The sequence below is a fragment of the Eubalaena glacialis genome, chromosome 3, assembly GCF_028564815.1.
Source record: "Eubalaena glacialis isolate mEubGla1 chromosome 3, mEubGla1.1.hap2.+ XY, whole genome shotgun sequence".
Classification (NCBI taxonomy): Eukaryota; Metazoa; Chordata; class Mammalia; order Artiodactyla; family Balaenidae; genus Eubalaena; species Eubalaena glacialis.
In genome coordinates, this window is record NC_083718.1 from 4,865,299 (window position 1) to 4,881,789 (window position 16,491).

Sequence of the window (16,491 nt, forward strand, 5' to 3'; positions counted from 1 at the left end):
TGGATGAACTTGAGTATCTGTTATCATGGCCATTTGGGGCTTAAGGCCCTTCCTAATGTGGGAAGTCCAATAGGATACCCCTCAGAACCGGGCACGCCAAAGGGACTCAAGGGAAACTGATTGTCTCAAACATTGGAGCAGAGTTAATCCTCCTGGAGGATTCATAACTACAAGTCAAATCTCACCTGGGTGGTCTGAAAAGTTTCAAGCTGAGAATTTAGTATCAGAGGGTTCTGAACTGGCAGTGCTCCTTAGACTTCTACCAGCAATAAATGAATATCCTCTCCAGAGAACTCAGCTTCCTTTCAGATCTCAGTAAATTTCCCCATATGAAGCTCCAAGGATCAGGTAACAAAAGGAAATCACCAAACGTGGAAGAAAAGAAGGGACCATAAGTTAGAGCCAGCAGAAAAAAATCAAATAGTAGAATCAGACCCACAAAAGCTTCAGAGATTGGAATTATCATAAACAGAATTTAAAATAGGTATGTTAAATATATTTTAAGAAATTAAAGAGAGGCTTAAAACACAAGTTGAGAAAGCAGATTTAAAAATAACCAAAAAGAGCTTTAGAAATAAAAGTAATATAAATTAAAAACTAAATGTTTGGCTTTAACAGAAGATGAGACAAAGCCAGGGAAAGAATTAATGAAAAGGAAGATACCATATGGGGGGTGAGATAGAGGGAGGGGATATGGGGACATATGTGTGCATGTGCCTGATTCACTTTGTTGTACAACAGAAACTAACACAGTATTGTGAAGCACTTATACTCCAATAAAGATCTATTAAAAAAAAAAGATATTTGTGAAATTATCCAGAATTCTGCCTAGAATGATAAAGAAAAAGAAACTATGAAAGAGATGTTAAGAGAAATGGAGGGTAGAAAGAGAACACGTGTATAATCAAAGTCCCAGAAGGAAAGAGGAGAAAGGATGGGGTTCAGAATTTCCCAGAACTGACGAAAATCACCAGTCCAGGGTCAAGAAATGCAAAGAAATCAAGAAGGATGGATTAAAAAAAAATCTTCATCTCAGTGCTTCATAGCGAAACTAGAAGTCTAAAGACAAACAAAAAATCTTTTTTTTAAAAAAATTAATTAATTTTTATTTTTGGCTGTGTTGGGTCTTCATTTCTGTGCGAGGGCTTTCTCTAGTTGCGGCAAGCGGGGGCCACTCTTCATCTTGGTGCGCGGGCCTCTCACTATCGCAGCCTCTCTTGTTGTGGAGCACAGGCTCCAGGCGCGCAGGCTCAGTAGTTGTGGCTCATGGGCCCATTTGCTCCATGGCATGTGGGATCTTCCCAGACCAGGGCTCGAACCCGTGTCCCCTGCATTGGCAGGCAGATTCTCAACCACTGCGCCACCAGGGAAGCCCCCAAACAAAAAATCTTAAAAGCAGAGAGAGAAGACAGATTATACTTAAAGATTACTTTCAAAATTCACATTATAACTAGAGATGCTAGAAGACAGTGTAATGGTATTGCAAATGTACAGAAAGAAATGTCAATTTAGAATTCTTTATCAGTGAAGATATTTTTCAAGAGTGAGGGTGAAATACATACATTCCTCACCCAAACAAAAAGTGAGAGAATCAGTCAGCACCTATGGCATGTATTTTAGGCAGAAGGAAGGCAATCATAGATGGGACATCTAAGATGGAAATAAGAAAGAAGAGCAAACTAAGTGGTAGACGTCTGGGTAAATCTAAACAAACATTGATATAAAACAACATAAATAATGTATTGTAGTTTTGGAGGGTATTTTAAAGGTCCTTGTGTTGTTTGGGAGACGGTTCACGTAGTGATAAACTTTGGATTTAATCAGATAAATTTGCCTGTTAAAATTTCCAGGATAATCACTAGATGAATAGGAACAGAGTACATAACTTACAAACTAGAATAGGGGAGAAGTGGAAGCATTAAAAAAAAAAAAATCAATCAATCCTAAAGAAGGAAAGGTGAGAAAAAAAACACAGATCCGGAGAAGACAAATGGAAAGTACAACATTAGATGGCAGAAATAAATTCAAATATGTCAGCAATTATAATACATGCAATGGTCTAAATGCTCAATCTAAGAGTCAGTGATTATCAGACTAGGCTGAAAGCCAAAATTAACATTTGTTAGATAAATCTACACATAATGATTTAGAAGGTTTTGATGTAATAGGATGAAAAGAGAGATACTAATACTAGGTAAACACTAATCAGAAGAAAGCTGTTTAGATACTAAGGCAAAAGCATTGCTAGAGCTTAAGAAAGTCACAACATAATGATAAGTTTACCAGGAAGATATAATAATTATAAACTGGCTTGCATATTACAACACAGCCCCAAACTATATAAAGCAATAATTGAAAGAACTTCAAATTGAGATAGACAAATCCACCATCACATTAGGAGATTTCAAGTCATCTCGTCCATTAATTGAATTGTGTCAGGCAGATGCAAATCCAGTAATAGAAGATGTCAACAACACAATCATGATATTTGACCAAGGACATATTTTTATTTTTATTTATTTATATTTTGGCCATTCCGCATCGCGCAACTTGTGGGAATCTCAGTTCCATCGACCAGAGATTGAACCTGGGCCCACAGCAGTGAAAGTGCTGGGTCCTAACCACTGGACCACCAGGGAATTCCCAAGGACATATTTTTATGTATATTCTTTACAAACACACACAGAAAATTAAAATAAGCTCAAAACATTTTAAGATTATTAGCTTATAAACTATGTTCTTTGACCACATGCAGACTATGTCCTTTGATGACTATAGTCCTGAAATACGTTAACGTCAATAGTCAAGTAGGGAATATTACTGCTGAAATATGATCTTAGGAAGATCTAATACCAATTTGAAGGCTTGCCCTTTGTAGAGTTCTCTACCACTCATGTCAGAAGTTCTAAAACTGCTAAATTTATACCACAGGTTTCAATAAACATCTCACCAAGATAATTGTATACAAAATTCTCTTTTTTCAGTAATTTTAAACAAATCATGCAAATTGTGTCCATCTGTGTTTCTATCCCTTTTACCTCAGTAATATCTGAATAGATGAATAAACCTCTTCATCATGGTCGGCCTAAAAGCCAGTTTAAAAAGATTTGTGTGTGCATATGTAGTATTTCCTCTTCATATACTTAAATTAAAACAATTACATTGTGCAGGGGTATGACTGTCACTTAAATCTCAACAAATGGTTGGAGAAAACAGTTGTATTAATAGTTCCTCACCACAAATTAAAAACTCCTGATGCAGGCACCCCAGGTAGGGTTCCTTTCTTTGGAGAAGAATTAAATATAATGAAAGTAGAAGTCTGAGAAATTTAGTGACACTTGGAGCAGAAGTGGTTTTTGAGTTTACAGATTTTTTTTCAAGGCTTTGGACTATGGTAACTTCTTATATAGAAAAGAGTTTTATTTGGGAAAAAAATTATGTGGTGTATTTTGCCTTATTGTGAAACTGAAATCCACAGAATGATTTCTCAAAAGAGCACACAATTAGTAGCACTTTTAAATTTGAACATCATATCTTTCATGTGATACACAAGTAGTAATTCCCATTTCACAAATGTAGGAACCGAGAAACTGAAGTGTCTCACCCCAAGTCAAGCTATGACAACACATTATGCTAAAATATAACTTTTTTGTTTCCCCATTATGTCCTGTCCTCATTTTAAACTATCGGGTCTGACTATGCAATATATCTTGTTTTGTTGACCAAGTAACAGCCTATCTTTGGTAAGAACATTTGAGATCGGTATAACTGAGTTTAATTTTAGGTTCTTGATTCTAAATTCTTTATTTAATTCCCAAGACTTCCTGTTTAACTTGTATGTCTCATGACTCACACTCTATACGTACCACATTTGGTTTCCTCTCATCCTCTTACCTTTTGCATGAATAAAGTCTGAAGCAACCCCTATTTGGATGAAAAACACTGAGGCCATCCATGTGTCAAGGGTGGTAACGTGTGGGAGAAGCCTTCTCGGGAAGGTCTCTGCGTTAACAGCCCAGCCCTGGACGGCCTTTCGCACGTCCATCCTAAGACTACTTCTAGCTCTGTTCTCAGTAGATCCTACATAGGAGGCAGCAACCCAGGGAGAGAGGCGGTATAGGGTAGACCTGGTCTGAAATCCCGCTTGGCCATCACCACGGGGTTGGCTTGGCCCGCTTCTTCATCTGTGAGATGCTGGTGAAAGTGTCTGTCACGCAGAGTGACCGCAAGTGGTGGGACGGTGCATACCAGCTGCTCCCACGTACCTCAGGGCTCTGAACACGGCAGGTCTTTGTACGAGCCCCTCTGCCCTCGGGCCGCCGTCCAGCCCTGAGCTCCCTGGCTGCCCTTTCACGAGGCCTGTCCCTTCGTGGGTGTGTCCCCAGGTGAGTGCTTGGCCATGCGGCGGCCCGTGGTGGGGGAGGTCTGTGTCCCCGATGTGCAGGCAAAGTGGAGCACTGTTATTTGGCTGCTTGGCAGGGCTCTTGAGCAGGTGCACGTCCTAACCTTCCCGACTCCAGAGGGGGCGGCTCTGGATTCGGAGGTAACCAGGCCCAGCTGGAGCTGAGCGGCACCTGGAGCTGAGCGGCACCTGGAGCTCCGTCCGGGTTTGCAGCCTGAAAGCAATGAAACGCCCCAGCCTACGAAGGGTCGAGCAAACACGGGCAATTGGTGCTCCGGGCGCACGCGGGGTGGAGCACAGGGCGAGCCCAGGTGCTTTGTCAGGTTCTTTGCTTTCCGGGGGCTGCAGCCCTGACGCCCCGAGTCTGGACCGGCCCCGGGGAGGCAGCCGGCCGGTCCGGCGCTCAGGACGCGGGGCACTTGCGATCTGGCCGCACAGCGGCCGGCGGGTCCCAGGGCAGGGCCCCTGCGCGGGCCCCCGACGCCCGCCCACGGCCCGGCCCCCCGGCCCCCCCCCCCCCCCCGCGGGGACCGGCGGGCCGCGCGGCCCAGGTGAGGCGGTCCGGCTGCGGCCCCGCCCGCCGACTTCCTGGTTCGCGGAAGGTGCAGGCAGCGCGAGGCCGGCGCGAGGGGGCGGCGGGGGCGGCGGCCGCGCGGTCACCCGGGCGTGGGGGCGGGGCGGGCGCAGCTCCACCGCCGGGCCGCGGCCGCCGGGCTCTGAGCGGCCGTTCCCGCGGCGGCCGGCGGGGCGGGGCGGCCCCGCGACATGCAGCCATGGACTGCAGGACCAAGTGAGTGTGGGCGGCGGGCGGCGGCCCCTCCTCGGTCCCCCCGACCACGGGCCCCAGGACCCCCGGGTCCCCGGACGGCCTAGGCCGCGGAGCCTGCGGGCGGCGGGGGCGCGCGGCCCGGCGCGGAGGCCTGGGCGCCGGCGCGGCCGCTGCGGGTCCTGGGCCGCGGGTCGGACGTGACAGCCGGGCGCCCGCGCCGCGCCGGGCCGCGCGGTGCGGGTGTGAGGTGTCCTCCCGGCGCGGTCCCAGGTCCTTCTTTTTACGCCTCTTCTTAGGACCTGAAAGGTGGCCGCGTGTGCGGTGATACGGCCGCTGGTCCCTGCCAGAGGGTCTCGGGGGCTGGGTGGGCGCTGGTGGGGTTTTGATGTGTTGGCTCCGGTACCCACCAGGGGAGGCTTTTCTTCAGGGGACGAATTAGGCAGAAAGCTATTTGTGTTAAGTGTGGTGATTTTCTTTTGGGTACCTTAGAGACATGAGTTTTTTATTTTGCTACAGAAACTTAGTTCGCAAAGAATTCCATTTTTCTTCTCTTCCCCCGCCCCCCTTAACCCTCCCTTCCTCCGAGTTTAAAATCGTGAATATCGTGTATATTTCTTTTAGCGTGGAAGGCCTTTAAAATTTCCCAGTATAATGGAATCGATATTTACTATTTACACTTGAGAGATCCTAAAGACTATTACGAAAATAGGAAAATTGTGTGATTTAGAATTGTTTTCTTCAGTGTTTGATGTCTTGCGGGGGGGGGGGGGGGGGTGGATTGCTATAGGTGCATGACTTAAAAAGTGTACCTTTTGACCTGAACCGGATTAGGAGGGAGGGTCACCTGATTGAGGGTCCAGATTGATTATTCCCATTGAAGCAAGTGAATCGTGGGAGGGCTGAGGAAACTTCTATTTGCAAATAAATTTATATGGGTTGTCGCTTTCTATGTTTCTAGATTCTTGTAATAAATTAAAAAAAAAATAGAGTGTTTATTTAGAAGCCAAAGCTGCCATTAGTTTCTTGAAGGAAATGCATATTAAAAACAGCCAGTGCACACAAAGACACTAAGGTCTCCTTGGCAGGAATAACTGAAATACATTAACACTTTGATCACATGAACTTTGTGGTATCAGACTTTGTTTGACCTTTTATCTTCTGGCAGAAAGAGATTAAAACAGAACTAAGTTTAAAAAAAAAACCCAGGACTATGTTTTTAAAAAAGATGTCTCAATAGGTTTCAATTTGCTTTTTGAAATAAAGTAGAGACTATGTTGAATGTATGAGCAGTTAGTGAAGATGTGGATAACTTTTGAATGAAGCAAAACCTCACTGTTCTTAGTGGTAAAATCCAAATATTGAGGCAGATGTCCAGTTTCCCCAAAGATAATTGACATAAAATAAGGCTTTTTTTGGTTGGCCTTGGAGGCTATGTATAGTTTGGTACTTTAAACATGCTTATGTGCTGTAATTATTATATCTCAAGAAAAGTATATGCGAAGTATTGCATTTAAGGAACATTATGAATGTCTCATGGTGCTCTAGAACATGGCAGGTGGAACCAGGTGTTCATTTACACCTGTATTGCAAGTCCTTTGAAGAAAGCTGGAGAACCTGCTGTCAAGCTCTGCTGGCGGGGAAAGGTAGAGACACTTAGGAACGTACTGGCTTTCCGGTTTTGATTCAATAAGATAAAGGCAATGCTTTATATTTATACAGCACATAATACTTTATAAAGTACTTCCATTTGTATTATTTGATTTGTAATCCCCACCATAATTCTTTGAAGCGAACAAGGTACTTTATAGGTAAGAAAACAGGCTCAGAGGTTAAATGTTTTGCCCCAAGGCTCCAGACTCCTAAGCCTCAGGATTCTTAAGTTGTTGAACTAGGAAAACACTTTACTTCTTCTACGTTGTGGTCATATAGTTATGTGGAACATACTGAGACAAGAACGAGATTAATTTTTAGAGTTAAGAAAATATAAACTTTGTTATAGGAACTAAAAATAACAAAGTTCTTCTTCTTTTAGGGAAAATCCAGAAAGAACCTTTGACTTGGTATTGAAAGTGAAATGTCATGCCTCTGAAGATGAAGGTATGTGTGTTTGCTAATTCAAAACAAGCGCTAATGTTGTAGACGGCCAGAATGTGGTGGCATCAGGATAATGCTGAATTAAATGTGTATTCTGTGTCTCGTGTCTCAGGTTCTGGTAATAAAATAGATGGTAAGTCTTTGCCACGAGGTGGTGGCAATCCAGAATGTTATCTGTGCAGCTTAAATTTCAGGTGTATGTAAAGGCCATGTAACTTACAACTTAACTTTACCATTGGTTGATGAAGTTATTGTTAGTTTTGGTGGAAGGGCACGCCTTTTCATTTGCTTTTGAAAATTCAGCTCCTTTTTTAAATGCTAGCGAAAAATTTCTCGCCTGTACAAATGGGAGCCTCACCAGTTCCCTTCTAATGTTTCCCAAATGCAGAATGTGGACTGAGTACCCCCTCCATGGGGTTCACTCCAGGAGCCTAGGACTTTCAGGGGGAGGTAAACAATCATGGGACATTACTTGGAAGGGTTTCAGCTGTCAGTTCTATATAATTTCCTGAAAAGACAAGAACACTTTAGGATCATGAATTTTTGTCAGTTTTCCCCCTACTTTTGTCCTATGTATGTGTGTGTGTGTGTGTGTGTGTGTTGGGTGGTGGAAAAGAGTAAGGGACGTCTTTTCTTGCTCATTTCCTTCGTATTGTGCCCTCGTGCGATATGCTTTCATGGATATCTCCAGTGTATGATTTCACTGCCAGTGTACTTAGACCCCAGACAGCTTGATGATTCAGTGTGGAATTTTTGTCCAGACTAGTTGTGCACTCTCAAGGCTTGGTGGAAAGTCTCTCGACGCTCTTAGCTCCGGAAACCGGCCAGCAGTTATATGCTACTAAGCAATTTGGAGCTGCACACCTTAAAATAGAGGAACCTAACCCAGCTGTGGTGAAGTGGGCCTGGCTAATTTTAGGTAGGAAGTCAGACACCTTCCTGGCTCTGCCAGCCCTGCCTGCTGCACTTAGGCCCGTGTGAGTTGCAGCTGTGGTCAGGTTTTTCCCCAGGCGGGGATTGATCCTAGGTTGTACGTGAGCTTTCTCCGATTAAAAAGATAATCTTTTGTTGTCCTATATGTATTAACATTGGTCTGTTTACGTTCTTTCCAGGCCCAAGTAAGTTCTCTTTGAAGACTCCAATGGATACGTTATTATTATTATTTTTTTAGCTCCAATTAAATCTGTTCTTATAGTATATTTGATATGAATAAATCTTCACAGTACCTACCATAACATCAGCTAAGGTGTGTGGAGTAATGCTGACCGGATGTGTTTGTAAAACAGGCTAAATTCCTTTGGCAAACATGGTTTCTCTGTAATTTTAAATGCGTGCTAATGTGATCTTGATGAAAGCATGGACCTACCTTATGGAACACCCGATCTGTGCATGTGTGAGAGGGATTCGGACTTTCCATGCAGACTCTTGAGTGGTTTACTCCTGACTTCCGCCCTCTGCCTTTTTCCATTTTTCAGGAACTGGTCATTTCAGTTGGTATCTTTTACTTCTGCCCTTCTTTTATTACCTTCTTGCTTTTTTGCTGTTGTTATTGTTAAATTGCTACTCATCAGAAACATCTTCATTTGTATTTTAACCATTTATCCAGCATGATGAAGTTGGAAATATAACAAATGGTTAAAATAAGCACTTTGGCTTCTCTGTAGGTTGCAGTTAATCCATTCTACCCATGTATTCCATTAAAATGGCTCATTGGCAGCAAATTCAAAAGATTTTTTAAAAAGCTAAATTCAACTATGTAAAAAGCATTAGCAACTGTTCTTTTTTGATTGTGACTTAAATTTATGAATGTAACTAACATTTTAGGGCCTAACAAGTTATACTTTTTGTGCTCTAAAAAGTGATGCTACTGTATAACTAAAATTTTATGTCAAATTGAGAGTTCGATGTTTCTAAATTTTTTTTTGTTAGTTTTCTACTGTATTGATAAATATTGAAGGGCAAAATGTCCAGAAATTATTAAAATAAGTTATTGGAATATTCTTATTTAACTGTCAATGAAACCTATTTATCTAGTGAGTCTCATATACGTATCAGTTTGTTTAAAGTAGGATACTTTTTTTTGGCTAACATTTACATGAACATGGATGATATTCTTATGTAGTAATGGACCTATAAAACAAAATGTGTAGATTAGGATGTTTTAGGGTACAAATATAAAACCAATTTAAATAATAAGGAAACTTGATATTTCATATGAGAGGTAGTCTAGAAGTAGGTCACCAGAGATCTAGGTTCTTTCTGCATCTGGGCTCTGCCATCCACAGCAATGGTGTCACTGGGAGGCTTAGGTTCCTTGTGGTGATAGAATGGCTGTCAGATAAGTTGGAGCTCTGCTTTCTTGTTTATAACTCTGGGGATGACAGACGTTGGCTTTTCATGGTGCTCTCTTTAGCGCCAGAAAGTTTCTTTTCCTCAAATCCCCCAGAACATTGGGTCCCAGTGGCCCAAGTTGGCCTGGGCCTGACCAGTCCTAAAATAGTCATTGGAGGGGTGAGTGCCAAGACTGTCATGATTGATTTACTAGACAACTAGCAGGGAATAGAAGTTGGGAAATCGATTAAAATGCTCTTGGCCTTTCTCAGAACACTGGTTTATTTTTTGAATGAATTGTTTATTTCTCAGAATATTGGTGTATCTTTTTGATGACTGTCTGTTTGATCCAATAGAGAATATGATGCTCAGGGTAAACTTGGTTTATGCTAAGACTGGTCATGTTACATTAAGATATTTGGCATGTTTCTTGTTTACGTATTAATAGAGAAGTTTTAACTTATTTATCCCAAATAATTTACATCATAAACATCTTCAGAGACAGACTGCAATTAACTGAGTTTCAGTTAGCGGTTGGAAATGGCATTGCTGACCTGTAACTCGATACATCTGGCTCTGGTGAGGTGACGATCATCATCTCATCCGTTGTTGTTTGGACTTGTTTCAAAGGCATTATATTGATTGTTTTTGAAAAGGCCACATTTTAGAGCACATGTGAAGCGCCCCACAGATTTCAACATTGCTGTGAGTGGGGTTGGTGGTGTTTCCTACCTCGTCCCCTTTGTGTTAGTGGAAAGGGTTCTGGTGCTGTCCGACAGGCTGGCTGGGGCGTCTTCTCGTGGATGTTTTCCTGGCAGGACAACTTCTCTGGTAGCTTCTGCTCCGACTCCCCGAGAGTGAGGTGCCAACATTTAGGTCTTAACGCCCTTCCTGTTGGATTTCCAAACTGATTGCTGGCGTCCCTTTTCTTCTCTTTGCTGTCTTTCTTCTTCCCAGCCATCAGGGAAGTTCCGCCAGCAGGGTGGCCTCCCTTCTTCGATTCTAATAACAGAACTTATTGTAACCCGGCTGCCCCTGCTTTCCCCAGAGTGATTCAGGGAAGTGAAAGGTGGTAACCCTTGCCCAATAGAAGATGGGAGATGCCGCCTCTTGGGGTTTTCCTTCCAGGCAGTGGCCTTGGGGCCCCGCTTTCTCTTTCGTATTGTTGTCAGTGCACCCCCAGCAGCAGGAGGGCAGTAACCCCTACTTGTGTAGTGCTTCGTGCCACACACAGTTCTGGGTACTTTACAAAAATGCTGAGGTAGGAAATGAAGAAACTGAGGCACAGAGAAATGAAGAAAACTTGCCCAAAGTAGTCTGGCGCCAGAGTCTGTATTTTAACCTATTGTCTTTTAATAGATTTGATATATGCATGTATATTTTAAATCTGCTGCCTCTGTTGCCTCTCAGTGTGCAGTAACTTCGCATCAGGAAATACTAGAGTATCAAATGTATGGGGTTCAGGTATTTTTTTTAAAACAGGAATACACTGTCTTCCTGGAAATTAATGAATGAAGTATAATTCCACATAAAATAACTACTGAGCTTTTTCCTTGTAGTGTTGATGCTGGCACTACTCTTTTTAGGATTTCCATCTCCGTATTTAGTGACTCTTTGATCTAACAGTTGTACTTATTAGTAGTGTTCAACACATCTTTTAGCAAGTCTTGTCTTCTTTATTCCTTTCTCTTTAGCTAGAATAATTTCTCTTAGGAACAAATCCCTCCTTGCTGCCGACTTTCCACTTTTATCAGCCTGTCCAGCCCAGTATCAGATTATCCATCCTTCTGACCTCTAGCTTATGTGAACAGTTTAACTGCCTCTTTTTTCTTAAATCAGAACCTTAGGCCAAAGAATCCTACCTTAGTCTGTGTCCCCCATGCCCTGCAAATGAAAGCTATTTCTAGACTCACTTTTGCATTTGATGAGTTTTCGTCTGTAGGGATACTGTTTACACAGATTCACAGCATTTTGCTTCTTCCTGTGTTTTAGCACTTACTGTGTTCTTCTAGATATGTCCAGTGTAGTAATGTAGAGACATGTAGATATAGCATAGTGTCTGCTTGCCCTGCTTCAAGGAAGCTCTTCAAGGACCGGGGCACGACATAGTAACTGTCTGTATCCTTAAGGAACAGTTTAGGGCAGTGTCTGGCGTGTTTAGTGAGTAGTTAACAGAGTGAATAACAGGAATTGGACCAAGCATAGTGCCTGACCATTGGTCGAATGAATTCACAGAGGCTACCCTTGTGGACGTGATCCTCAGCGTGTGCTGGGGGACAGTAGCAGGGACATTAGCGACCTGTGACTGTCTGTGCCTTGGGCGGGGCTGTTTGGCGTTCCTGTGCTCAACCCCCCCTCCCCCATTCAGGACCCACCTCTGCTCGGCTCCCTCCTCACATCACAGGATTTACTGGCACACGTGCTGTGTTTGTGCGTTTGTGGAGGCTGCCCTAAAGCCCATTGACACCCCTCCACACATGCCAAAACCCCAAGAAAACCTTAACAATTGGAAAGTAGAACTCTGATGAGTCATACATATGATAAAATGGTCTAGGAGACTTTACAAATTGCCCAAAGTGGAAAAAACTCTGTGAGTAAAATGCGGTTACCCTGCTTTTGCTCTCACTTTGTGTTTGTTAAGGAACTCTGAGTCCCTCTCAACCCACGTGCACTAGGATAAATTAGAGTAATCTTGAGTGAAAGTTTTAACTTTATATCCTACATTGTAGAAGAAAGCAAAACTTATTTTCTCATAGTTGCTAACCAGGGGCAAAGTTTAATGTGGTTCTTGAGGAGCATATCTTTGAGATACACCATTTTCGTTTTACGTCGAAAGTATTGAGAACGGCTGTACTTTTCCATTTGGCTCTGAGCATTACCTCCTTCACGCAGCTGCCTGCAGGGTAAAAAGCGAGTCACATTTCAGGGTTCAATATTTGTTGATTGTTACTTTGATAGGGACGCTGCAGAATTTATATTTTGTTAGTTTGATTGTGACTTGTCTCATTAGGTGCTTTTATTTCTTCACATGTTCTTTAATTTTGCTGCTCTCATGCAAGGCGCCCTCTTGATGTTCAAGGTGAGTGATCCCCGCCGTTGCACGTGGAGGCGAGGCGGTTGCTCGTGGCGCTGTGCTCTCAGGCTGCTGTTTGGCCACTGCTGTGTTGCCACGGTGCCAGGAGTGTGTTCAGGTTTTTCTTGGAACTTCCTTGTTTTCTTGACTTTCAAGGTGATATGTTTCTGGTATACTTTTGGTAATATTCTCTCATTTGGAGAGAATATTGAGATTATGGTCAAATAATATCCCTCTTTCTTTTCCTCCAAATTTTACTTTTCTGTTTGCAAGTTAGAGGACAATGATTTACCTTTTAAAATATACAGTTTCAAAGTGCATATACCTTATTAGCAGTAGACATTTTTGGAGTACTTTGAACAAGCAGCCATGGAATTATTTTAGATAACAATGAAAATCAAAGGGATTAAGTGTGACATATGTTGTCAATCAATTCCAAAAGAATCCTTCTTCTGTAGAAATAGGTTTTAATATTTAACATTCAAAAACTCTTCCCACTTTCAAACTCTTAGGCTTAATGCTAAAGGGATATTATGGAGACTAGGAGAGTTTTGTTTTTAATTTTTTTTTTTTTCGGGCTAGAAAGCATTCAAGACAGCTTTAATAAACTCCTGAGATGCTGTGATGGTCTTATACGGTTAGGTTAAATGGTTTTCCCCGCAGTATTTATTTTGGGCACAGCTAGACTCTTAGTTTACATAAATTAAGGATGTTAATTTATTCCAGGTGGTGGTTTGATTTTTATCTGTGGAAAAGGGTGTGTTGTTTTGCATTTCTGTGGTAGGTCAGTCCTCAGGCCTGGTTGGGGAACTTGCCAGAGATGCTCCTGAATTGATTTGCTAGAGGCATTTAGGAGGTTAGTACTGCCTGGGGTCTTAGGGCACACTCCAGAAGAGAACAGTAGAATTGTAGAACTGGAAGTTTCCTTAAAGAGCACCCGGTATAGCCCATTAGAGGGGCACCGCGTTGACACGTTTTCTGACTCCCGGAGCCCCTCTGGTCCCACCACGCAGGTGCGTTGTCATCATGCCGCCCGGTGACCACACAGAGACCCCGATGGAGCATCACACAGGCCTGCCCCCACCCCACGTACCTGGCTTTAAAATTACTCCTCTGCTCACCACTCTTCAAACCACAGTTTCTTCAGGTAGGTGGTGTTGCTTCATGTATTGATCTGATTAAAGTAATTCACAGTGAGGTGTGAACAACTGGTAGACAGCCCTCAGGGGAGCATTTTAATTTTAAAGAAAGCCTTGTACACTTGAATTAATTAGAAAGATGCAACTTGCTATAGTGGAAAGATCTCTGAACTGAGGATCAAGTGTACCTCTGTCAGTTACTGGTTAGGTTACTCATTTTCCCCCATTTATATTGATACTCTGTTCATAATTTGTGGTTAACAGCTTTAATATGCGTGTAAGTATATTTAGAGTATTTGTTCAGTGAATTTCATTAAGACTTTCTTTTTTTTTTGGTTTATAAGTTCTCAGTTAATGAAATAAAGTTATAGCATCATGGTTACAGAGCCTTATTTACCAATTCATTTTCTCTGATTAGGCTTCCAGTTAGATGTATTACAGAAACAGAAATAAAAGCTATGTATCTAATTTATACGTGTCAGTAAATGTGCCAAGAGCCTACAATTCCTATTTATCTTCACTACAACCATGTGAAGTGGGGACTGTTATCGTTTTCATAAAGATGAGGAAATGGAATCTCAGAAAGGTTAAATAATGTGCCCAAGTCACACACCTGTAAGAGGTAGGACTGTGGTTTGAATCTGTTTTTCTGATTCTAGAACCGTTATGCTGTGCTGCCTTTAAAATAATCATCTTTTTCTAATAGCAATGACTTTTTTTTGCAGCAATTTTAGAAAACCATCCTTTTAGACAATCCCTAATTCTAGGCTTGACCAGAGTTGTTGTGATGTTACATGAAAATTTTTAACAAACGTCAATCAAAAGATGAAAATGGGAAGAAAAGTATAAACGACATAGGAAATATTCAGTCCCCTTTCATTCATTCAGTGAGTGTTTCTGAGTGGCAGTTATGTGTCAGACACAGATGCAAAGCAGTTGAGAAGGTGACATTCTCGGAGAGAGTGTGTCAGTTCCAAATCAGTGACTGTAATCATGTTGCAAGGGCTGTGGTCGGGCTCGCCCAGTGCCCAGCACCGAGTGTGAAAAGGGCACCTCACTCCGCTCTGTGGGGGTCACGGGGGGCCATGGGGAGGGGGGGCGGTCCTGACGGGATGGAGGGAGAGACAGATATCTTATCAGCTCTCAGCTGGGCACCAGGCGGTTATCTCTTTCCAAAGTTAGTTGTTGTACTTCGTATTCAGAATCTTGTGTGAATAATTAAGAGTAAAGAATATATTGCTTTTGGTGTAAATATTTTGAACTAAGGAAGATGATTAAGAAGCACTCTCTCTGCTACAGTGTGATCTGCCTTGGCAGGGGATTGCTGGGTTTACTCAGAGCCTAAAACAGTGTCTAACCCAAAATATCTGTTCAGTGAGTATTTGCTCAATTGTTGAAGCACTATTTTTAAGGTACTGAGATGGCTTTTAAGGAAAAGGAATGAAAATTATGAAGGGTGTTGAGAGGTATTGCTATTAAAATCTTTTCTTCTTTAAAAATATGACAACTTTATCAAACAGGTGAAATTTGTGAAAGTGAAGCTACAGAAGTAAAAGATATAAAAAGAAGTTGCTGAGTAATAATCCTTTTGATATTTGCCTCATGGCAGTTATATTGTATATTGTACTTGATCTTTACCGTCCTGACTATATGAACACTGGATTTTAGGTTTCTGAGGACAAGCATCTCTTTGGATCTCTTGTAGATTTTCGGAAGGTGTCATCTGTATGGATGATGCTCAATAGTGACTTAAGTTATACTCTATTATTAAGGTGAAGTTAGTAAAAGGTTGTGCTGTATTTCCAACACCTATTTTAGATTCCTTAAATCTTTTAAAAAACTTTAATGTGTAGAACTTTGAAAGGCTATAGATTTTTATTACCACAAGCAATAGGTGCTTTATTTAATTTTTTTTTTTTTTAGTAGAACTGTTGATAAACCACAAACTCTGTAACTTAGTAGGCAGAACTGGTAAAGATCAGATAGAGCCTTTTCCTCTTTCAGTTCCGTCTTATTTATCATTTGAATCTGAAAATAAAGCATAGAACTATCAGTTTAGTACATCTGATGGTCTTCTGCAAATGTGTAAGCGTCCAGAAATTAGTCATTTCACAAATAATTTTGTCTTGGTTTGGTAGCAGAGATGCACCGGCATAAAGATATGTTTAGTGTTCACATTTATCATTAATGAAAATTAAGCAGTCCTTTAAAATTTTGTCACCTGAGTAATTGTAAAATTTAGACTTATTATTAATTCTGATAAAAGATTATTTGAAACAGCATGAATTTGTGCAGAAAACATTGGTTGAAATGAAACACAAATAAGTTTAGAAGTGTGTTAATGTCCTCAAGGTCTGCACATTAAAAATACATGGAAGTGGTTCAGGAAGGATTCTTAAGTGGTTTTTTTTTTTTTTTGAGATTCCAGTGTATTTTGGATATGATATTTGGAAGAGGAAGTCATGTAATATTTGGGGAATTTTTTTTCAAGGTCTTGGTCATTGTTAGTCTTTTATATAAATTAAAATGGTATTTTGTATTTAATAATTACAAGCAATTAATGAGTTTACTTTTAGAAAATACTGCTTTATCTCCTTTTATTTTGTTCTTATTACCTCAGAGGACATGAGAACTAAGTTTCGGAGTTGTCGTTTTGCTGTGCAATGTGTGATTTTGGTGATGA

At 41.6% G+C, this 16,491-nt stretch overlaps 1 protein-coding gene across 6 annotated transcripts in view; it reads left to right on the forward strand.

The window, feature by feature from the left end:
• The first annotated feature begins 5,106 nt into the window (after nt 1–5,106).
• The window catches only part of DENND1B (DENN domain containing 1B), a 248,657-nt gene continuing 237,272 nt past the window's right edge, over nt 5,107–16,491 (forward strand). For 5 of the 6 annotated variants that reach the window (XM_061185274.1, XM_061185276.1, XM_061185278.1 and 2 more), the window contains exons 1-2: nt 5,107–5,192; nt 7,204–7,268. In XM_061185274.1, the coding sequence (XP_061041257.1) occupies nt 5,176–5,192; nt 7,204–7,268 (82 nt within the window). In that variant the 5' untranslated portion in view covers nt 5,107–5,175. Of the gene's footprint in view, nt 5,193–7,203; nt 7,269–16,491 lie in introns of those variants that run through there. The other variant, XM_061185277.1, reaches the window with a different exon arrangement.